The sequence below is a fragment of the Narcine bancroftii genome, chromosome 14 (genome assembly GCF_036971445.1).
Source record: "Narcine bancroftii isolate sNarBan1 chromosome 14, sNarBan1.hap1, whole genome shotgun sequence".
NCBI classification, from domain to species: domain Eukaryota; kingdom Metazoa; phylum Chordata; class Chondrichthyes; order Torpediniformes; family Narcinidae; genus Narcine; species Narcine bancroftii.
Genome location: NC_091482.1, coordinates 52,999,678 through 53,023,411, shown reverse-complemented (window position 1 = coordinate 53,023,411; position 23,734 = coordinate 52,999,678). Strand labels below are relative to the sequence as shown.

The 23,734-nt window shown below is 37.7% G+C and overlaps 1 protein-coding gene across 8 annotated transcripts in view; it reads right to left on the bottom strand.

Moving 5' to 3' along the window:
• Positions 1–474: 474 nt before the first annotated feature.
• The window catches only part of LOC138749301 (RNA polymerase II elongation factor ELL2), an 81,244-nt gene continuing 57,984 nt past the window's right edge, over positions 475–23,734 (bottom strand). Inside the window, exons 8-14 of one of the 8 annotated variants that reach the window (XR_011348549.1) lie at positions 22,825–23,305; positions 21,391–21,454; positions 15,776–15,947; positions 14,451–14,583; positions 13,126–13,170; positions 10,399–10,476; positions 475–3,423 (exon numbers count right to left, since the gene is read on the bottom strand). Coding sequence is in view for 6 of the 8 variants with exons in the window: in XM_069910517.1 (XP_069766618.1) it covers positions 13,148–13,170; positions 14,451–14,583; positions 15,776–15,947; positions 21,391–21,454; positions 22,825–23,305 (873 nt within the window). In the remaining 2 variants the exon portion in view is untranslated. Of the gene's footprint in view, positions 3,424–8,331; positions 10,477–10,556; positions 11,776–13,125; positions 13,171–14,450; positions 14,584–15,775; positions 15,948–21,390; positions 21,455–22,824; positions 23,306–23,734 lie in introns of those variants that run through there. The other 7 variants (XM_069910517.1, XR_011348550.1, XM_069910516.1 and 4 more) reach the window with 7 other exon arrangements.

Genomic DNA, 23,734 nt, shown 5'->3' with positions numbered 1-23,734 from the left:
ATAAGCAAGAAAAGAAACTGGACACAAACTGAACAGTCTCCCACTGAACTGGGAGAGTGAAATGATTCTGAACAAAGAAACAGTGTGCGGTGTAAAAATTAAGAAACACTGGAGAGCTGTTACAACTTTCTTTCAGAATCCTGCAATTTTTCCGTGTACAATGGACACTAGTTGGGTGCTGACATGAATCCAAAATCAACATATATTATATGTAAGCACACATTATATGCCAACGCTTAAACTCAAATGGACCTTGAAACCATTTTTTAAACAGGTAATTTGCAGTCATTCTCCGAGTTTTCATAGAACAGTTAATTGAACATTGCTCTGTGCCAAAGTGCAAAGATGTAAAAGGAATGTGACGGCGTTTTGCACAAAGGAAAACAGTGGAGTGCTTTACTGAGGACTTTGAGGCAAAGGGAAAATGGAACTACTCATTTGCTTTTAAAGAAAAGGGGATGGCATCAATCAAATAGCTCAAATTTATTATTGTCATACAATTAAATAGGTACAACTGGATGAAACAATTCTTCAGTCCTCAGTTTAAAAGCATGTAAACACATATATCGACGTAGCACACAACTTTACAAGCGATTTATTTTCTGCACATGTATAAACACAAATAAATATTGCCAAATAAATAGTAGAGTCTCAAAAGGATTGTATGAGCAGATCATCACTTGTTCAGCAGTATCACTACCCGTGGGAAGAAGCTGTTTCTCAGCCTGGTTCTGGCTCTGATACTCCTGTATCGCTTTCCCAATGGGAGTAGGTGGAAGATGCAGTGTGTGGGGTGGTGGGGGGGTCCTTAATTATTTTTTTTGCAAGCCCTCTTCAGGCAATGATTCTGGCAGATCATGTTGATGCGGGTGGGATGGGGATCCTCTCTGCTGCTCCCATAGTCCTGTGATTTGACCTCTGATCCAATGCTCGACAGCAATCATAACACATATTGCGCAGACATGGAGGTTCTAATTTGAAAAGGGAATGCAACTAAATTTATTTTGACTATGTATTGCCTGCTGCAAGACCAAAGCCCAAGAATTGGATTGCATAGATCTTGGGAGAGATGGGAATCAGATTTGGGCATTGTAATTGATCAACAATGCTGGTCAAATTTATGCTTAGATCAGTGGTTCTCTACCTTTCTCCACTCACATACCACTTTACATATTCCCTATGCTATTGGTGCTCTGTGATTAGTAAGGGATTGCTTCAGGTGGTATGTGGGTGGAAAGAAAAAAATTGAAAACCACTGTTTTAATTGTATCTAATTGACTCATTATGTGCATGGTTTCATAACTCCAAAGGAAATGGGCCATTGAAAATTTTTCTCAAGCAAAATATTTCAGTAACAATTGGGTCTAGAGCAGTGATTCTCAACCTTCCCTTCCCATTCACATACCATCTTAAGCAATCCCTTACTAATCACAGATGGCATAGGGATTAGTGGTATGAGAGCAGAAAGATAAAAGTTGTGAACCACTGGCTTAGATAGTATGACAGCTCTAATTAATTTAAGATATAGAATTATACATTTCAATTTTTTTTTACATCAACTCAATCTCACACCTCAAAAGTTACATAATAGTAAATGGTAAAACTCAAATCTATGTTTTAGGTGTGGCATAGATTTGGTACTTTTATACATGCCTACTTGGTTATACATGAAATTAAGACCTTTTTGGACACAGTTGGGGAAAATATGAATGAAGATGCATTTTCCTCTTGATCTGCAATATTTACTTTTGGGGAATTTGGCCGTCATGAATGTTAACTTCCCCAAAAGTAAATCCAAATCGCTTTGGCGATAGCCAGGAAATGTTTAGCGGTAACATGGAAATCCGATTCCCTCTTACACATTGATCATTGGAAGAAGGAAATGCAAATTTGTCTACCCTTGGAGAAAATTACATATAATCTTAGAAATGAATCTAATATGTTCATAGATATTTGGCAGACTTATTGGAATTATTTAAATGCTCGGATAGTTCAGTCTATTTATTAAATATTTTATATTTAATGTTCATCCTTTATTGGTAATTTAATATTTTTATTTCTATTTTGATTGTATTAAATGTTGATGCCAGCTTTCCCCTTTTCCTTCTTTTTCTTCTCCCTCTCTGTCCACTGTTGCTTTTCCATTCTCTTAAGGTACCGATGGGTTATTTCTAGGCTTAATGTGCATTTTAAGGATACAATTTTTTTGTATATTTGTATATATATTCAATGATTCCTTCTTTTGTATGTGTATATATTTTATACACATTAAAAATTAAATCAAATATTATTTAAAAAAAATGTCTATACCCTAAGAGTTGGGCCAAGACAGAAGGAAAGCACATCCATTCTACGAGGAGGCTCAACATGACACAGAAAGAAATTAACAGGATGGACTGGAAGGGTGTTTTTTTTTGTTGCAGTCAGTATCATTTCATTTGGTCAAAGACACACTTTCTAATCAATAAAAGTTACAGATTCAATATCCATTCAAGACCAGTACATTTTATGAAAAAAGAACAAAATATTGTTTAACTGTTTACAGCTTGCAGAAAGCAGCAGGTTGCCAGGTACACAAGTCAGAATTTCATTTTCCGTGCTTTAGTTTGAAGCTGTTCATCCAAAGACGAATCGTTTCAGTCTGAGAAGGGCTTGCCAAGTGTACATGGGATTATTGATGGCATTTGACCAAATGCTTGCTTTATAGCTTTAAAGATTTTCTAGTTGTATAGGCCCTTCCGCATGTGAGCGTAGATTTTCACAAAGGAAAACAATTCAGTGTGATCAGGATAATCTTGAAACCCACACAATAATTAGTAACTGAATAGCTTGATCAAGATGGATATGAAGTTAAGAGTTACATAAGTGACCAGAAATAAATGACATTTACTGCACGGCGAAGGTAACTGCTCAATGAATTTTGCAAATTTTTTTTTTCTGAGATGGAAGGTGACAGATAAAATGTTACTCAAAGAAATGAAACACCATGACTGAACTAATAGGGAGCCATCTGCAGGGAATCTGGTATTAACCCAAATAAGCATTGTTTAATCTTAATGTTGCTTGGTGAAATTATGGATTCAAGGCCCAGATAAAAATTCTAAGTGGATACTCCATGAATGTTGCATCTTGATATTATGCAACCCTGTATAAACCTGCTCAACAATATTTTTCTTGCATCCATATGCCTAAGTCTTTTAATGTTCCAATTGAACCAGCCTCTACCACCACCCCTGGCAATGTGTTCCAGGGATACACTACTCTGTGTAGAAAACTTACCTCTGACCTCGTCTCCCCTGAACTTTCCTTCCCTCTCCTTAAACAGATGTCCTCTGCTATTTGCTATTGCCGACCCGGGAGAAAGATGTTGGATGTCCATCCTATTTCATAAGCTTGTCAGCCTCTGTTCCAGGGATGGCAAACCTATGGCGAATGCACAAAAAGTGGCGCATTGTACCTCAGTGATAATAATAATAAAAAAGTAAAACTACTCATGCAAAAAGTATTAACCAAAAATCAATTTGTAGAAAAAAATCCATAACAGGAATTCAAGTAGATTAGAGCTAGAAATGGGTTTTACTAAGAATAAATCTAAAACTTTGCAATTTTATTATGTCGTGCACACTTTTTGGTGAATATGATCTTCTTTCACGTTAATCTGTGTTCAATGAGTGTGCAGTTATTCCATAACTGTTCGATACATGTTTGACCCTTGTTTGATCCTGAGGTGCCAGGTGTCTGCACCAGCAGTGAGTCGCAGGTTTTGCCAGTCAGTTTACAATTGGCACTCGTGCGCCACGGAATTGTGCTTCGTTCGTCCTTTGCGAACATTTGCAGTTTTGTACTTTTTCTTTTACATTCCTTTTCCCATCACAACACAATAGAAAAGCAGGAAGCAATAGTAAGCGCGAGTTCAATGAACAGTGGGAAGAAATCAAATGACGACAAAATATATTTGTTAAAAGAAGTTGTGAAAGTTTTACGATGACAGAAGTGTCCCATGATATTGCTTTAGCGTTGGCTGACAGAGAAGGAATTGTTAAGCCTGGTCTCCAAATATTTGCAAGATGTCTGGGTGATAAAAATATTGAAAGTAGAGAAAATTGCTCTGTCAAAGCAGTTATGAGACGTATAATCATAATGTATCTGAGCAACTGAAAGACCTCGTCCATGCTTGTACTTTCTTTTCTTTAGCTTTGGACGAATCTGCTGATTTATGTGATGTCGCCCAGTTAAGCATTTTTATAAGAGGATTTGATGATAATTTTTTTTACCATCTTTGAAGAACTTAATCGGTCTTGAGTTGCTTCTAGGGAAAACAAGAGGATCAAAGTAAAATCATGCTTCGAAAATCTACAACTAGATTCGAGTAAACTCATCGGTGATTGGCTGATTGATAGAGCACCATCTGGGACTACAACTTTAACTGAAAACTTTTTTAGGTCGCCCTCTACTAAAATATCACTGCATTATCCACCAAGAGTCACTGTGGTGACTTAAATTCACAGCATGTTATGTTTTTGATTGTGAATAAAATTAGAACAAGAGGATTAAACAGGTGAGAATTGTAAAATGCTAGATTTGGAACATGGAAATCTCGTCCTTCACTGTGAGGTGCATTGGTTTTCTAGAGGGCAGGTTCTGAGTAGATTTCGGAAACTGAAAAATACTGCTTAAAATTTTCTGGAAGAGGAAAATAAGCTGCCCGAGAAAAGAGCCCATTGATGTGATAACAATTGGCTATTCGATTTAGCATTTTTAGTAGATATTATTACCAGCCATCTCAATGATATAAATTTGAAGTTCCAGGGCAAAAACAAATTATTTCCTGGCTTAGTAACTGCATTCAAGATGAAGTTAAAACTGTTCACCTCTCAGTTAGAAAATGAGGATTTGAGCCAGTTTCTGCTCTTAAAGAGCAGGGCAATGTTGTGGGATAATGGCAATTTTACCAAAAAAATTGAAAAATTGGGTTATTACAAGTCATTTGAAAGTTTTTTTGTGATTTTGTGATTTTGCTGAAGAAGACGACATACTTGCATTTATAAACCCACTTTCACTTCGTGAACAAAAAAAAAACATGAAGATGCCTAGTAACTTAATTGACTTGAAAACAAATTCATTATTGAACACGAAATTTGATGAGCTTCCCTCAGTCCCAAATAAATTCCTGGTGATCATTACCCTGTGAACATTTTCCAGAACTAAGAAATCTTGCCAGTCATTTCAGAATGACGTACAGATGTGAACAAGCCATGAAATCAATTATAAACAAAATTAGATAACACCAAACATTAAAAGCTTGGCTGAAATCAAAACAGACTCAAAAGTCTCATTATGTAATGTTTATCTTGTTTTTTATATTAAATCAATATATAATGTAAAAATGCTAAATATGTCTATATCATCATTTTTTTCCCAATAATTGAATGGGGGACCAAGAGTTGTAAGGCACATCTGAACTCATGCGTGAAAAAAAATGGACACGGGATGTAAAAGGTTGGCCACCCCTAGACTATTCAGTCACCTCTCATCCTTCTTCACCCCAAAGGGAAAAGCTCTGTTGCCTCGAGTGCCACGTCGACACTCAGGGTGGAATACTCATCCAGCAACCACGCTGGCAACTCACCTGGCTGTGAAAGAGGTTTCCCTGGTGGCTAATGGCCGCTATCGGTTTGTCAACTGAATTCAATACAAATAAGTTACTGGGCCATTTCGCTACCTGATATTTGCGGTGCCATGCTGGTTATGGTGTTTCTTCTGTGAAACAAGAGGTGTACTTCAGAAAAGTTAAAGGGTGTAAAAACACTTTTGTTCTGTTGTTCAGTTACAAGTGCATGTCATTCTTTTCTGAAATATAATCCACCATCTGGACTAAATTTCACTTGTACAGTCTAGACAGATACACCTGAGCTGGAGAATACACCCCCCTCCTACCCAAACTGAGGACAAGCCTGGGAGGGGATCCTTCAGGGAAGGGACCCTAGTGAGGGGCTCAGTGGTTGAAGGACTCATCCTAGGCTGTGGGGTGCTAGAGACTGGCTTGTGAACACCAGGTATTGGAATCGTGATACGTGAGCCAGCCAATGGTGAGGGCTCCTGAACATCTTGGTGTTAGCAACTATTGATCATATTTGGAAGTTCAGAACCAGCTCAGGTTCACTGCAAGACCAAAGGAGGCAAATGCACAGACATTCGATGTATCTGAAGGGACTCTCTTTTGCTTCTCTTTCTCCTATTGGAGGGGACACCAGACAGCAACAACTTGATTTAGTATCGGGAGTTTTCAAGAAGGGAAGAGGTAGCTGCACTGGAAGTTAGGACATTCACAAGACCATCTCAACTACGAGTGGATATTTTACCCTTAAAGTTCAGTCTGCGCACTCAATATTCTACTGAGCCCATTTCAAAATGAGGCAGAAATTTTAAAATTACAGTGGTAGAAATTGGATTTCAATGGAATTGCCAAATGTTTCTGCTAAGTGGATTTCCAAAGGATTGAGTGTTCCAGACGATCATGAGGCAATACTTGGCTTTGGCCCTGTTGATAGTGGCTATGAGAGCCCTGAACTATTTTTTGGTGCCATGAATTCCTCATTTTTAATGTTTTGTCAGTTGTAAAATCGTGGCACTCGAGCTTTCAGCAACTCTCATCTGTGCTTAAAAGTACACATGGTGACACGTGTTCCAAAGAAAAAGGGACACAATTCAGTGTGATGAGGCAATTTCTCCATCGAACAAAATAAACAGTGTTACAGAGTTCTGTGTTGTGTATTGGTTTTATGTTAAAAAAATGGCAGTTGGCCTTAGAGAGCCAAGGTGAAGGTGGATTGCTGAGAGAGTGGGAGCTGAACTGAGCATGTGCAGAAAATGATCTAAAAATTTCTGGACTTGGACGATAAACCACCACTGGGGATGGCTGTGGAGTGGCCCAGAGCATGAGTCATGGTCTGGAGGACAGTTGAGAATGTTGGGATTTCAAGGAAGCCAGAAGGATCCAGACCAAGCAACATAAGACAACTTTGAATTTTGTGCTCTCTCTCTTAAAGATCTTTTGGCTTCAGTTTATCAAACAAACTGAATTTTGTTTATGATCTTTGCTTCAGTTGAGATGGAAGTTTTGTGAGTCTTATGTGTTTTGAGTTTGTTTTGGGTCTAAGTTTTTCTGTGGACTGGTTAGAAGTGTAGCTTAGACTTTGATTACATATATTATATTTAGGCTGAGGAATTTATTAGTTTTACACTATTATAGAGATTTGCATGGTAACCAGTGGGCATTGTTATAAAAAGGGGGATTTTTGAATTAAAGTTTAAAGGTGAATTTTTTGTTAATAAAAGGCTTTTTCAGGTGCATTCTCTGCTAAGAATGTGCCTGAAGAAGCAGAAACATCCCTTTAAATTGCAGTTCAGGTGGCAGCGTTGAAAGCGCAGCGCTGGCCTCTTGAAAGGTCAGCTGTGCCAGGATGCGCATCTGAGCGCATTCCGGCTCCTGTCCCTTGTGCAGGACGTCCCCACACTGATCCCGCTGCCCCACTCTCTCCCGGGGGAAGAGGCTGGAGCACTGGTGGGTGAGCACGGGGGCTAGAGCAGCTGGCGGGTGAGTACAGGGTCTGGAGAACCGGAGAGTGAGTATTGGGGCTGGAGCGGCCGGTGGGGGAGGAGGCTGGAGCACCAGCAGGGATGGGGGCTGGAGCAGCCAGCAGGGGATGAGGCTGGAGCACTGGAGGGGGAGGAGGCTGGAGCGGCTGAATTGGGGGGCTGGAGTGGCCAGAGGGGGAGGCTGGAGTGGCTGGTGGGGGAGTATAGGGGCTGGAGTGGCCAGCAGGGGAGGAGGCTGGAGTTGCCGGCAGGGGAGAAGGAGGCGCTCATCGGGTACCAGCATTGTTTCAACCAGCCCCCTTCTTCCTCGTTGGCCACTCCAGCCCCCTTCTCCCTACTTCCAAAATCAGTCATGACAGTGTGGGGGACAGATTTCGTGAGCGGGGCTGCGGGATCAGTGTGAGGACAACCCTGCGCTTACAGTCCGACAGCGTGGGGAATGGGAGAGGAACTGTCAGGCACTGGCTAGCTGACTGTCGTCCAAATGCAGCCGCTTTTAGGCGGCTGGGGAGGCCACTGTGCTGCAGGGATTATCTCTCTCGGAGGAGGGTTACCAAACTCGCTTTGCAGGCGTCTCCTGCACATTCACGTGGCCTTCCCAACAGCCACATTTTGCCAAAATATGCAGTTTCACAAGCGGGTCAATTGGCCACCTGCAAGTGCCTAAAGTAATTGTGATATGCCTTCTTTGTGATTGCTGGTTTGATCTGGTAACAAAAGTGAACTCCAATGTTTATAAAAACAACAACCAAGAGCTTTATAATTTGAGGGTGTATCAAATAGTTATACATAGCTGGACTCCAATACTTCCCAACAGTACACAAGTTTAGCACTTATTAAAATTCCACTGGATGGCTGAAAGGCCAAAACAAATTGCACAGCAAAATAAACACAAGACAGACCTCCTCACAAAAAAACCCCAAAATATTAACTGCTATTCAAATGAGTAAATTAGATTGTCGCGTGTCAAGCTCTCAGTTGGTGCATGTCACTTTGTTTGATGCCAGCGAAGAGAAATGGCCTTTCTAGAATCACGTGCCACAAAATGCCATTACTGATGATAGACACAGCATAATCCATGGAGCACGTTCTTCGCTGGAAGAAATGGTAAATTACAGCTGCAATGCTGCTGGGAGAACGAGATTGTTCTTCACAACGACAGCAAAGCAACATGAAAATAGCAATTTTCAGTATGACAATATGTAAATCTGGAATTTGCAAAAGCAAATAAACAAAAGTTAAGCTGTAAGTAATGCTGTGCAAATTTATTCACCAAAGAAAATTCTGAAACTTTACGGCTTTTGGTTGCAAAATCTCATTTCTCCAAATATAATGATTTTTAAAAAACTCAACATAAAATTGGGTATCAAACACTATAAAACTGCTTTTTAACTCTTTTGCCAGAGTTAACTGTTTTCTTTTAAGATTTCCTTTAAGACAAAATATTGCAGATACTGGCAAAACGCAATAATATTGTCAGACACGTGTTGAGAGATCACATGGGCCAGAGTTCTGAATTCCATATTACCTCAGAGGAAGCTGAATATTTTTTTTTGCTTGAGCTCTGTTCTGTAACTTTTAGATTAGGACTGTGTCAGTGTAACACCATTTCAGGGTTGCACCAGTAGTGTGGCGACGAGTGCAACACCGTTACGGCGACAAAGGCTGGGATTCAAATCCGGCGCTGTAAGAAGTTTATTCGTTCTCCCCATGTCTGCATGGGTTTTACCCAGGGACTCCAGTTTCCTTTCACCATTCAAATCATACTAGGTTAATGGGAAGCATAGGCTCGTGGGCCAAAAGAGCGTGTTGCATGTCTAAACTTAAATTTTATATTTGGGCATTTCAGGTTCAGTACAAATGTGATAAGAGATGAAGAAACGACAGGAGGAGAAAAAAAAATGATGAGGCTAATGAAGAATGTTACCTGTGATAAATTGGTATAGATCGGCACAATATTGTGGGCTAAATGGCCTGCACTGTGCTGTAATGTTTTACAACAGACATGCAGAGCTGAGAACAACTCTGAAAACTGGTACAGGTGCACAATCCTTTATCCAGAACCCTTGGGGACAGTGTGTTCCGAATTTCAAAAGCCCACCCAAATTGTATTGCCGTATCTATCCACTCCCACCCTCTTCCAGTCGCCCGGCCGCCTCCCCCAAGCGCCGGATTGTGTACCCGTTTCATCACAATCGGGATCAAAAATGTCAGTGACATCTTTCTGTCCATTGGAATTTGCTGCTTGGAAACATTAAAGCAACATTTTTTCAACCATTTGTATCAATGAATCAACATTCAAGTCCTTGAACTTCCTATTATAAAGCATAGTGTATAGAAGCAAAAATATATTATACTGGAAGCCAAATTAACTAAAACCACTCTTTAGAAATAGATACCTATTCTGAGTAAAGGATAACAACTCTCATCGTATCAAAGAAACAATGCAAAATCTGTAAATTTGTCTGCCTAAAGTGAGTGGGCTACAAATAGTTGGAGCAGATGCTGAAGTAGCAGATAACCACAGGATGGAACCCTGTTCTATCACAAGCCAACCTTTGTACGATTTATTTATTCCAGCCTTTTTCGCCAGAGATTGGAAGATCTTTAGTAATCATACCTGCACAGCATCAGCAGGCAATTCCAAAAATACTTTAATTTCACACTGACGTCAGCATGCAGCTCAGAGAACAAGATCAGAATAGCTCTGAATAACTGGTGTCGGTTGAAGTTTCAGCGACATGAACACAAACAATTCAAATATGACATAATGTGATCACAAACTAATCAATAGCATACCAAAGAACTCTACAGTGAGTTTAATATTTGTGCTCGATACCGTCTGTAGAAGTGGATTCATCCAAATCACAGGCTATGCTGAAAGAGAGCCAGAATTTTATCAGTGTTTTTTAATGATCTAACACAGTACAGCTCCCTATGAACAAACCACATCCATCATATGTAAACACCTTTTATTCCATATTTTCTACACTTAGCTCAGTCACCTCAGCATTTAAAAATCATCCTGTTTTGATTGTGCAAAAAAGCAAAACAATCGAGCAATAAATTATTTTGTACAGAGATTACACATGTGGACTGATGCATTAAAATCAGTACAGATGATATTCAAATATGTTTCCACATAGCAAAGGCAGACAGAAAATTCTACATCACACATTTGCACCATCCGTATAATTCCAAGATTATACAATATTCTCTGCAATAAAATTTTTACCAAATCTGGCTTTTTTTCACAAATTATGTTTAATTCCTTATAAACCCTCAATTATTTGTAAGAATGTTGAAAAATATAATTAGGAAAAAATCTATGTTGGGAAAACTGTGAACGTGGCATATCTAGAACACAGTCATTATTTTGTTTCTTCTTGTGAAAGATTTTTTAAGCAATCTTTGATGAATATATTATTTTTTAAAATACATTTTTTCCACACACTTGTATAATCCGGGACAAGACAAACCATTTGTAGCCATTTGATCAACAAACCAAGGTAACAGCAAAGTTAGACTAGTGTTAATCTCACAAAGGAAAAAAAAATTAAGGCAGTATTATGACAAAAGTGGTAGTTTTGTGATAAATATAATAATGATGGTATCTAAAGCGCTACAATATAGGACATCTTAATCAAAAGAATGAATGTAATGTGTACACTAAATATTGGCCCCATAGAAATGCATGGCAGACTTAAGTTTTAAACTCATTTTAAGGCATCTTAAAAGATAAATATTTTCCAAGAAACTACAACAGTACTTAATGTTTTATGTAGGACATCTATACATTGCAAAAATATATAAAAGATATGCAGTTTATGGCTCAGTTGAAACTGCTATACATCACAGGAAGTCAAAATTTGTTGCTAGCACTGATACAACTCAGTCCTTCATTGACAAATTTTATTCCAGTAATGGTCAAACTGCAATGGTCAGAAGATTTCTTCTTACAAATAGAGGAAAAAAAAACTTGTTAAGGGAAAACGTTCTTATTTGTGTCCAGAAACAACTAGTTGGTCTTAAAATTTCAAACAGGGAAGCTCTTGGCTTTGTAAGTCATCATGGCATGTTACTCTGATCGTATTCCAGTATCAACTGCTTGATATGAGACAGCTTTCGGTGCAGATACTCACAACGAACCCTCTCCTCCCGATAAGTAGGATGAACCTATTCCAAACAGGAAAATAACACTGACTTTTATAAAACTAGTAACCACATTTTCAATCACTTGTGTGAAACTGTGCCTACAGTTTTGCCAATCTAAATTTTGAGAAATCCAAAGCTACTTTGAAGATAAATATAATTATCCTCATATTTAATATTGAAGGCTTCTTGATCCTGCATAACTTGACAAGAATTTTGCTAAATACAGTGACATGGAAGCATGAATGAAGCCAGCACATAAAATGGGATAAGGTATTGAATAAATTAAGAGAACTGGATGATAGCAGTTAGCCCAATGTCTTTACTGCACCAGTGATCAGGACCAGGGTTCAAATCCCATGCTGTCTTGAAGGAGTTTTTACATTCTCCCTGTGTCTGTGTGGGTTTTCCCCAAGGGCTCCGGTTTCCTCCCGCCATTTGAAAAGTACTGGGGGGGGGGGGGGGGGGGGTTGTAGGTTAATTGGGCAGCATGGGCTTGAGGGTCGAAATGACCTATTACCATGCTGTATGTCTAAATTGAAAAGTAAAAAAAAACTGAATACAGAAGCACAAAAATTAATCCATTCATAATTGAGAACAGTAAAGCAAGTACATTATAACCGAAAGAGTTCATATCAGATCTGTGTAAAAATAGATGACAATGCCTGTAACATTAGAAATATTAGTTCCAGTATTGTCCAAGTCATTCACCTGCAACAATTACTTAAACTTCCCATAAATGCTATCTGACGTGCTAAGCATTTTCAGCATTCAGGCTTCCCTCAATGCTCTGCACACCTCAGGTCAAGCTCGTTTTCATTTCTTTCTCAAACTGCCCTCACTCATCTTCCTCTCTTTTACACATTAGGTTTCATTCTTTTCCCTCCTGGATGACACAGAAAGCAACTGTGCCAACTGATCATCCTTGGTCTCTGTCTTCCCATAAACATCTTCTTTGTCCTCTTCAACTCTCCATAACTTAAAACCCATTTGCTTTTAATTTCACTTTTCTAGCTCCAATGAAGGGTTGTTTATAGAAAAGATGTTTTTTTCCCCCCTCCTTCCACAGACTGACCCCCCCCTCCCAGGCCTGCGGCATTTTGGTTGTATTTTTTTGGTTTTATTTCACGGTCACGTGATCAGCTTGAAAACACCGCACAACAACATTGCGGGGGAAATACTAGTTACATCCTGATGTGGTTCCCAGAAAGGGTTAACATACTTCTTCAATTTAGAATTTAAGAAACCAGCAAGGAAATAAAGTTATGGCAACCAGATGCTTGTAATATTGATTGTTGACATAGAACAGATTGCAATTTAACAGTAAAAATATTTAGTCAAACATTAAATTCCTGAAATTCTATAAAAACCTACCTTTTTTAGTTTCCTATATTCCTCAAATATTTGATCCTCTGCCATCTGAAATACAATATCATAAATTTAAGAACTTAAAATCAATTTTATTTAACCATCAAATTGCAACTCTTAAAAGCCTGGTACAATGTAAAAATAATCAATTTCCATTTTCTATTCTCAATTCAAAAGAGTGGTTTGCCCAAATGAAATGTTAATATTGCACATTAAAGTATATTTAAAATTGCAACAATTGTTTTTTAACATTCTTAACTTTAATAATAATCTACATTTGTGTTTGAAAAGATAAGGAGCTATAAGTGCTTTGTGCACAAAAAAAATCAGTGGAAACATGAATCTAAATCTAAAAATAAATTCCTCAATTAAATCTTGTTCTTTGTGCATAGTTAAGTTTTTAAAATTTGTTCCAGGTTTTCCAAACGTATGGTGCCCACAAGCATAAGTGTAGGTTTGTGCACTGTTATGCCAAATGGTATGTATTCAACAAAACAATGCCACTGACGCAAAATGTATTTGGGCATCGGAGGGTTGAGCACAGCTGCTAAGCAACTAGCAAGTCTTAAAAAGAGTTGACTGCAACAGAAATGTATCTCTGGCTTCTAATTACCTGGGGTCCAATGCCCAGGACCCAAATAAACTCTAATGTCTACTCCCAGGCAATACTTCCACGCTGTTTCCCAGGCTGCGTTACCCAGTTCCTTTCCCCTTTCCCACTTTCACTACCTGCCCACCACCCACACATGCCTCCCACCATATCTCCTCCCCATTAGGCCACCATCCCTCCTTTATATAGTCCCAACATTCTCCTTCCTTCAGCTGTTATCTCTATTTTTGCCCTCCCCTCTCCTTGTGCCTTTTATTTTCCTTTGTCCGTTTCCACCTTTAAAGTGCCAGCGATTAGGACTGGACTGGGGGGTTGAATCCCGCGCTGTCTGTAATGAGTTTGTACGTTTTCCCCACCGTTCAAAATGTATCGGGGCGTAGGTTAGTGGGGTGTAAATTGGGCGGCACATACTCGTGGGCCGAATTGGGCTGTTACTGTGCGGTATGTATGTATGTAAGCCTCTGCCACAGTGGAATACTGATGCTGGGGTGCTGTATACAATCTTGAAACAGGTCCCTGCACAGCGTAACATACCTTTTTAGGTGCTGAAGAATTTCTAGGTCAAGTTATTGTTTAAAATAGCATTCCCATAAGAACTCATCAGAACATGCATGGTCACCTTGGGTTATTCTTGATCCCAAAAGTTGCAATTTCATTAAAGCAGGAGATTTCAATCCAAGGGACAATTTCTTTTCTAAGATAAAAGTATTATTAAACTCACGATGCAAATAGTTAAGAGGTGCTGGTGCTGTGGTCTGGTGACATTCAACCACTGTCTGGTAATCTAGCTTCTGGAGTACAAGTCCCTTGGTCCTACTTGTGAACTTTATTTGCTCATTTCCCCTGTCTGAAATCTGTAGACCAAAAATGTAGGAAGGGCTGCTCTTAAAGAGGGTTCCTCATTTGAAGACAAATCAGAAATATGAAATTTGATTTGTACAAATTTGTGACAGCATACATTTAAATTCTGTATGCTAGAAACATAAGAGTACATATTGTTTTCCAATTGGACACTTGTCTTTCATTTCTAATCTCTCTTGTTATAACCAGTGAATCATCTACAATGGTTTATTTTTCAATCATGCCATTACGTCTCATGTACCTCAAGGATTTAAACAAGGTTGTTGGATTTATTATTTGCACAGCACTTCTTGCAATATCATCCAAAAACTAACTATTCAGTTTCCACATCTCCAATGCCAGCCACTCAACCCTTACCGTTACTTTAACCACCACCAAGTTATCAGACTAATTACATGACATAGTATTAAATGAAGATAAATTTCTTTTGCAGAATGGGGCAATCAAAATCAGTCTTTTCAATACTTAAGAAATGTCATTCTCTAGTCATCACTTTCTATTGCAACTTCCTGAAATCAAAGCAAGTTGCCTGCAGTCTTGGCATTATATATTTCAGATTAGACGCAACATAAATCCAGGTCATAAATAAGACTGCATACTCCCATCTCAATATTTTCCCGTCTCTACTCCTGCCAGGTGACATTCATGCCTTTGAAATCTCTAAACCTGGTCTATCCAAGGTACACCTGACATTCAAAACTCTACAACCCATGTTCTAACACACTCATCTCTTCTCGTTAAGCAGCATCTCAATTCCAGCATGGTCTCCCATATTTTCTAATCCCTCCCTAAACTGAAAACCTCCTCATGAAACCCACTGATTGTAATTTTGACAAGGTGCATAGTAAACTTTAATTATTTTGTTCTTTATCTTGCTTGAATTGTTTTGGTGAAATTCAGTTGTGAATGTGGTTGAATATATTTCTTCTACAATTCATTCATTTCTCATTTCAATGATTTAAACACTGCACGTTTACAAATGTCAAAGCAGGTTAATATTACAAAGATATATAATAATTAAAAAGACAGAAAACACATATCAAGACTAATGTATACAGCATACCTCATCTTCCATCCCCATCACCTCTCACTTCTCGTGAGTTTTACTGTGTCATCATGTGCAAAGGAGGGGAAACGGAGAACAGATGGCTATATCCTTTACTAATCAAACATGCATTCGTTTACCTTGTATTCCTCTGTACCGGGGTTAAGCATTTTGATCTTTGAACCCAATTCCATGAACTGTTGTGTTATATTTCCAATTCTTGTATGAAGCTCTCTATATTCGTGGTATTCTGCATTGAAATCATTGCGGTAGTTTTGACACAGCTCTAAAGTTGTAATGGCAGTATATTTCCTGCAAAAATAAGTTGCCTATGTAACTACATGTTCAAAAACATGATATTATAAAGAGGTAAATCATTAATACTTGATTACAAAATACCCTTGAAAGATAATTAAGGATTTTTTAAAAAAACTCTGTGATTTTAGTTATTTGTGTGAAAATTTAAGGGCTGATAGGAAAGAAGGACAGTCCCAGACTTTCTGAAGCATGTATATATATACAAGATCCATGTTTTTAGATTTAGAATAACTTTAATTGAATACTTAAACATTTTAATTTAGATTTTATTCCATATCATAAAGATTTATATTTAGCTGTGGACTTGACATTATTTGGTGGGTAGCATTTTTCATTGTCTTTTAGAGCACAAGGTTATTGAGAGCCCAAGTTAAATTATTATACATCTTGAAAAAAAAATTAAGCAGAAACATGACAAAAAACTATTTTAATAATGTCAAATTTTCAATAGTATATTTATAGAAAAACTGGAAAATTCCAAGAAACTATACTAAAATTGACAACTGAAGAATCTGATTGGCTCACTTCTCAGATAAACTATATAATCAAGTTATTTTCTATAAAACACAAAGATGAGCAATAATTAAAGTGAATTTTCAAAAAACCTTGCAACACAATGATCATATTACTGAAGAATTGGCAGCTTAAATGTCAAATGGTTTAACTGATAGATTTTAAGTGTAAAATAAAATCACTGAATTTCTTAAGACAATTCTAAACAAGTACAGTTGCAAACTGTTTTGCCAGCGCAATACCATTGTGTGTCAGTTTTTGCATGCCTTGTAAAAAATTATTAAATGTGAAATGCTAGACAGCCTTACATTGGACCAACAATTCATCTAATAAAATAAAGTGAGCATTTGCAACATTAAACCTGGCTTTCCCTGTTATTTTCTGCCCAGATTTTGTATTTTGCTTTCCCAATAACATGTAATATCCTATCGTGGAAGTCAAGCATTTTAAACACGTTTTTGGCTAAAATATTTACCTGCATGAACATGCAGTACCTGTTCATCAATAAAACTCAAACTGCAATTCTGAAAACCACAACTGGAGTCTCCACCAAATGTCCATTTAAGAAAAAGGTGAAACACTTTAATATGTGATTTTGTTCTTGTTGATTTTGTTGATTAATATGTTGATTTTGTTCTGTTGCACAACAACAACAACCAGTCACCTTTCGGAGTGTGTATTTTACATTAATATGAATGCTTCGGAGCATACGATGTGAACCAATGCCACAAAATGCACTAATTTCTAAAATCCCAGAAGGTTAATTTCAGGTTCAAAACTAATCCAATTAATAGATGCAAACATATTTGGAAGATCTGCCAATATCATAAACCCATCCAGGGATTACATATTTGTCCAATTTCTCTTTAGTCAAGGAGACTAGGAATCTAAATTTCATCCTCCAGGTCATATATAATTATAGGGTCTATAATGATCAGTTTTCATATTTTATCACAATATACCATGCACTCAACCATGAGGTTGCATTGCAAACAAGTAAATGAACTAATTTTCTCACAGTTCTGAGAAGTCAACAGTTTGGACAAGATGGCCTAGAAATTGATTCACACACAATAATCTTATCTACTCAATTCCACTTCTAAAAATTCAGCTGTAATGAAAACTTATGGATTTACTATGAGTTTCACAGCCTGTTATTTTATTCTGAGCCATGTATGTAAATGATACTCTGATGCATGAAGAAATGCATGGCATTCTTAACAATTTGTCTCATTGCTGCGTACCAGTTCCCTTTTGCATGCTTTTACCGTTCTGTTAAATATCTCGACAGATGTTACCATGAAAGCTTGGCAGCAAATAAATAGCTTATGATGGTGATTTATTTATTTTTATATATGTGTATAACTTTTCTGTATGGGTTATACCTGGTTGTGTGTTTGCATGTTTTTGCACCGAGGACCGGAGACCGCTCTTTTGTCAGGTTGTACCTGTACAATCAGGTGATAATAAATTTGAACTCGAGATAACTATCACTCAAGAAGTTGTAAAGTCTGATTTCTGAGTTCAAAAATTCATGGAATCTAATGTTCAAATAAGATTTAAAATAAGGTCTCCTTTTATTTATGGGAAGAAGGTGATGCTGGCAAGGCCAGGATTTATTACCTGCACTAATTGGCTTAAGTAACATGATGATGTACCACAAGCTTAACAACTGCACTCTGTGTGGTGAACATGCATCCAATGCATTACAGGGTGAGAATTCTACTATTTAAACTCAATGAAGAGCATGGATCAGCAACATACATTTGTCAGGACAGTGAGCAACTTTGAGAGAAATGGGGTGAGGGTGGGGAAGGGTTTGTGTTTGCTTCCCTTGTCCTTTTCTAATGTTAAATATGAGGAAAATAGAATGTGTAGTACTTTATGAAAACTTTTGAAAGCCATTATAAAGTCAAGATGGTTTACTCTTGAAATGCAATTATAATTCATTATTTTCCAAATAGTTTTGAACAGTAAAAATGTAAGTAATATGCAGAATATTGCGAAGTGGATGTAGCTAAATAATGAAATAGAACCAGGTTGTGAGAGAATTCTGCATTACTCAATGGAGGTGCGCTTTTCATTATTTCACAAATGTACAACATCCAAACAAGAATGTCGAGCTACATGAATATAATCAAAATAATTGAGACCACTTCTTTACTTCCTGATTGTTCCCAACTGTTCTCTCACCCATTGCCAAAATTCATTAAACATATTGTGGAAACATCCTCAGCACATTTCCACAACTGATAAGGATCTTATCTTTTAATCATGGCAACAAGTAAAAGGGAAAGTATTAAGGCAGATAAGTGAATTTTACATAGAGTTGCAAGTAGTCGATCAAAAAAAATGCCTGCATTGCGTAATAACATATTCCTTGTTAACCTTCAATTTCAGATGCAAGAAAATTTACAACTTCAAAATAACCATTTCCTACAATGGTGTGAACTCGACTTGACAGTCATAAAGTTACAGTGCCCACTTACACTAATCCTATTTATTCTTCCTGCTTTCCCCATCAACCGTACCCCATATTTTACCACTTATCGACACATTTAAGGCAATTTTTCTTTCTTTCTTTGGCTTGGCTTCGCGGACGAAGATTTATGGAGGGGGTAAAAAAGTCCACGTCAGCTGCAGGCTCGTTTGTGGCTGACCAGTCCGATGCGGGACAGGCAGACACGATTGCAGGGGAAAATTGGTGGGTTGGGGTTGGGTGTTGGGTTTTTCCTCCTTTGCCTTTTGTCAGTGAGGTGGGCAATTTACAGCAGTTAATTAACCTACCCAACAAACACAGATTGGATGTTTGAGGAAACCTGAGCTCTCAAAGGAACCTCATAGAAAAGATTTCACACTGACAGTACCAGAGGTTGGGTAGCATCAGCAGTTCATCCAGCTGCACCACCAATTGTTTGTTTGGCTTCTCAGTAAACAACGGCAATGGTGATGCCCAAATGGATGTCAATGGGACTGTCTCGGGTTAATTCTTTAAAACTGCACTTGAGAAGATATCTAAAAATGTTCAGCTGAATGACCAGCTATCCTCTGGGAAGGGCAACATTGGAATCTCAAAACTTACAATGTCTGCCAGCAAAAAAGTGGACTACACTTCAACTACATACCTGCCATCTATATACAACCTGTACCTGTACCTGCAAAGAACTCAAAAATTCCTTCTGATTTAAGACTTTAGACAGATACAGCAGATAATTATCCAAGTAAAAACAAAGACATTCACATGAGGCTATCCCTGAAGTCATCTCTACCATTTCCACTGATTTGGATGCATTGGAATACAAAAGCCTTTTTGTCATCCAATTAGATCAAGATTGTTTAGTACCAAATATTTAATTGCTATTTTCCCCACATATAATCACATCTAAAGAACAAAACTTCAGCTAGAAACACAGGAGATGAGATTCTGGAATCTAAAGCAAAACTTAGCAGGACAGGCAAGGCAGTATCCAGGGAGGGAAATGGACAGTCGATATTTCTGTACCTCAGAATGTCAGTGAGTGCCATGTAGCAATTTAATAGCCCTTGGCAAGTTAACTGGTCTGAGCTTTAAATGTTAAATTTAGACATACAGCACTGTAAAATACCCTTTTGGCCCACGAGCCCATGCCGCCCAATTACACTCAAGTGACCTACAATCTTGGTACGTTTTTGCAGAAGTGCAATTGACAACAGGAATAAATCTGAAAACCAAATCTCTCCAATATATCTGTGACATATCCACAATGATTTTAAAATGAAAAGCAACTGATGCTTCTTGAATCCAGATCTGCTTATTCCAGAGTTAGTTAGTGATGTGTGGATTTTTTTCAATTTGCTCAAAAAGCTTTTCTTTTACAGGATTTTGATCATTGCTAGAGAAAAAGTGTGACCACCCAACCTCCTCCACTCTCTCACCATACTCCTCTCTGATACTTTTAGCAGAAGCCAGTGTGTTCTTCAGCTGCCTGATCCTCTGGCTGGTCAATCCCAAACTAAAATTGCAGCTTAAATAAGCCAGTTTAGAGGCAGAAGAATGACAACTTGAGTATTCTGCACTCAAAGCCAAGGGAAAATCTGTTGGACATCCTTCCCACCATGCTTGCCTTCCGCCTGGGAAGACATTCATGCCAAGAACAATATTAAGACCAGCAAAGCCTGTGGATAACTGGGAAAAACTGAAATCCATTTCCACTTGAATCATTAAACTTACTGCAGACATGAAGCAGAAAGTTTAATAAAAAGTCAACTAGTATTAAACCAAGGCAAACATATCAGCCGAGGTTTGCACTGAAAAGAGACAAGTCTTCAAATGTTGAGTAAGACAAATTTAGCATTTCTAAGCGACTCATTTTTAGGATGTAAAATAAGCAAAATGAGTGAACTCCAAATGTTTCCAGTGATTAGTGATCCTGCAAGTGAAAAGGATACCCTTAAGAATGGGCAAAATTGGCTAAGACATAAAAAAATCATCCTTCCCCTTTTCTACCTCTGCCTCATTTAGATGGGCTTACGTTCTATCAATTGTTGTTCTCAAAGTACTCTGTCAAACATTATGCACATTAATCTTCTGAGAGAGATGCCAATATTGTATGTAATATTTATTGTAGTTGCATGGGCAAAATGGAATATATTTTCTCCTTCAGTGTTTTAAGTGCCCATTACCAGTTCACAAATTTTAATTTAACACAAGAATTTGGATTTGTAGTGGATTTCTTTTAACCCTTTAACAACCAGCACAATTCTAGATGCTGCATAAACTAGACCGTTACTCTGTAGAGTATAGCGTTCAATATTTCCATAATCTGTCAGATATAAACCACGCTGAGTTGTCAACATGCGCAAGGCTACAAATAGAAACCAAGCAATATTGCCTTCACTAATAATTTCCCAATGCAAAATTTTTTACTTAATTAAAACTACTCACAATAAATAGTCAGGTATTTCCACTCTTGAACTAGCCGTTGCAGATGTATTTGTGGTTTCATGCTCTGTAGATAAGATCATATAGGTTATTTGACTACCTAAAATACTAAATGTCAATGGACCTTACTAAATGCCAAAGGTAGTTGCATGGTATTTTCTGGTAGCAGGAATTAGTAGCAGCATTTCATTCATTTTTTTTTTCCAAATGACTTTAACAGCAACAGCTGCTGAGGTACATGGACTTTCACGTCTATTTTCAGTCAGTAATCAGCTAAATGATGAAAAGCTTTCATATACTGTGTTGAAAAATAACAGCAAATGCACTAATACGCACCTACCACATTCCACAGAACCGATATTTGAGCAGTTACAGCAATTAAAAAATAGAAAGGGTAATGAATCTTTTTTCAGTGTTAAACCTATGTCCCATAGCTCCTCTGTAATTTTTTTTTCAATATTATTTAAATAATACATTTCTATGGACAGTACTATGAAAATAAGGCTACTTATTGAATTGCATTTCATATATTAACATTTCATTAAAACATTATCCAGAACTTGTTTTACAATTACATGTTGATAATGATCAAATTTAATGCTACGGTTACAGTTGCCTGAATTCTTCATGGTACACAATGTTGAAATTAAGTGGTTTTGTACATTTTACACCATCACAAGGCAGTAATGTATTATGTGCCTCATATCTAGCTGTGGGACTCTGTGACTCCAGTAACCCTGGAAGAGAAGGCAGCCACTCAGCCGCCATACCTTATCTGTCAATCCACTAGTTTCCAGCTGATTTACATCTCACCTTAATTTGCATCCCTTTACGTGCCCCGGTTGTCTAATTTTAAAAACAAAATCCATCTTCCAGATCAGTTCACCAGCACTACGAAGCAATATGTCCATTACCAGATATTACAAATAATAACTAAAATGGATCAGGGAGAAAACAAAGCTACATCTCAAGGCTTAAACTATGTTCATTTGAAGTTGAAGCACAAGTTTTAAAAATCATCTCTTAAAAGTATTACAGGCTGTCCTCAGGTAACAAGAGGATTTCACTTTGGTTGATTTGTTCATAAGTTGGAAATATAGAAATATCATGTGATATTGCAACCATGCCTCCATAGTATAGTAACGAATAACATCAAAACAGTTAAAATATAAGCACAATCGATAAAAGGAGAGGGAAAGGGAGGAAACTGGTTCTGATGTTCATGAGAATGAATATTTGCATGTCTGTTGAATTTAATATTATGGGAACTCATCTGTATACACGTGTTTATATATCTGGGGATAGCCTGCATTACATAAGAATGACAAGATTTCCTGACTATTAGTGACAAGTCATTTAGAGTTCAAGGATTTACTTCCATGGCTAGACTTTAGATACAAACTATTGAAGAGAAATTTCAATGCGAGTCTTCGTTACCTTTAAGATTTTCTTCATGAGATTTTTCATCCTTTTGTGCTGTACTCTCTTTTAACCACTTTCTTGCTTCTGGTTTCATGTGCTCCCTCTCCTTTTCTTTGTGTTTTTTCCACTTTTTTTTAAAGTGACCAGCACAAAGTTCCATACCCTTCAGAAGAGGGCTAGCTGTCTGTTCTGAACTCATTTGTCCAATTTGCTTCCGAGAATTCCCAGAAACATCAAAATTGCCTTTATCACTTTTGCTTAGGTGAATTTGTGTAGTGTCTTTGCAGTTTTTAAATTCATTCCGACTCTCATGCAGTGAAGCATGGGTTTTCTGGAACTCCGTTTTAACAGCTACACAGGAATTTGATGTGGCAGTGGAGCATGTTGAGTGAGGAAGATGACCATTCAAAATAACCAGCTGATTACTCCTGGAATGTAATACTTTATTTCTCTTGTTTCTGTGTGAATCTGTCCATTCTGAAGGCACTGACCGTTTCTGCAACAAAGGTACATTTTAAAGGAAAGCTTTATAACAGACACCTAAACTTCAGGAGCTTCAATGTATTTTTAAAAACATTGAATATAATGGTCACAATTCATATATTAGGCCACTTGGTCAAATTTCTCCAAAATCCCTGCAACATTTTTACTTTGAAAGTATGTTGGAAGGGATTTTAATAAATTGCAGGTTGAATACCCTTTACCCAAAAATCCAAAATCTGAAATTTTTTGAGCGCCAACATGATGCTACAAATGAAAAATTCCACATTTGACCTCACTTGCCCACGTGTGGCTCCAATGCTCTGTTCTTGCCAATTTGTTACTGACCACTGTCACTGACACATCTAATGCACATCTCACTGTGATGAGGCCTGGAGGAAACATTTAAAAGAGATCCAGCAGAATTTCGAGGATTTGATACTGC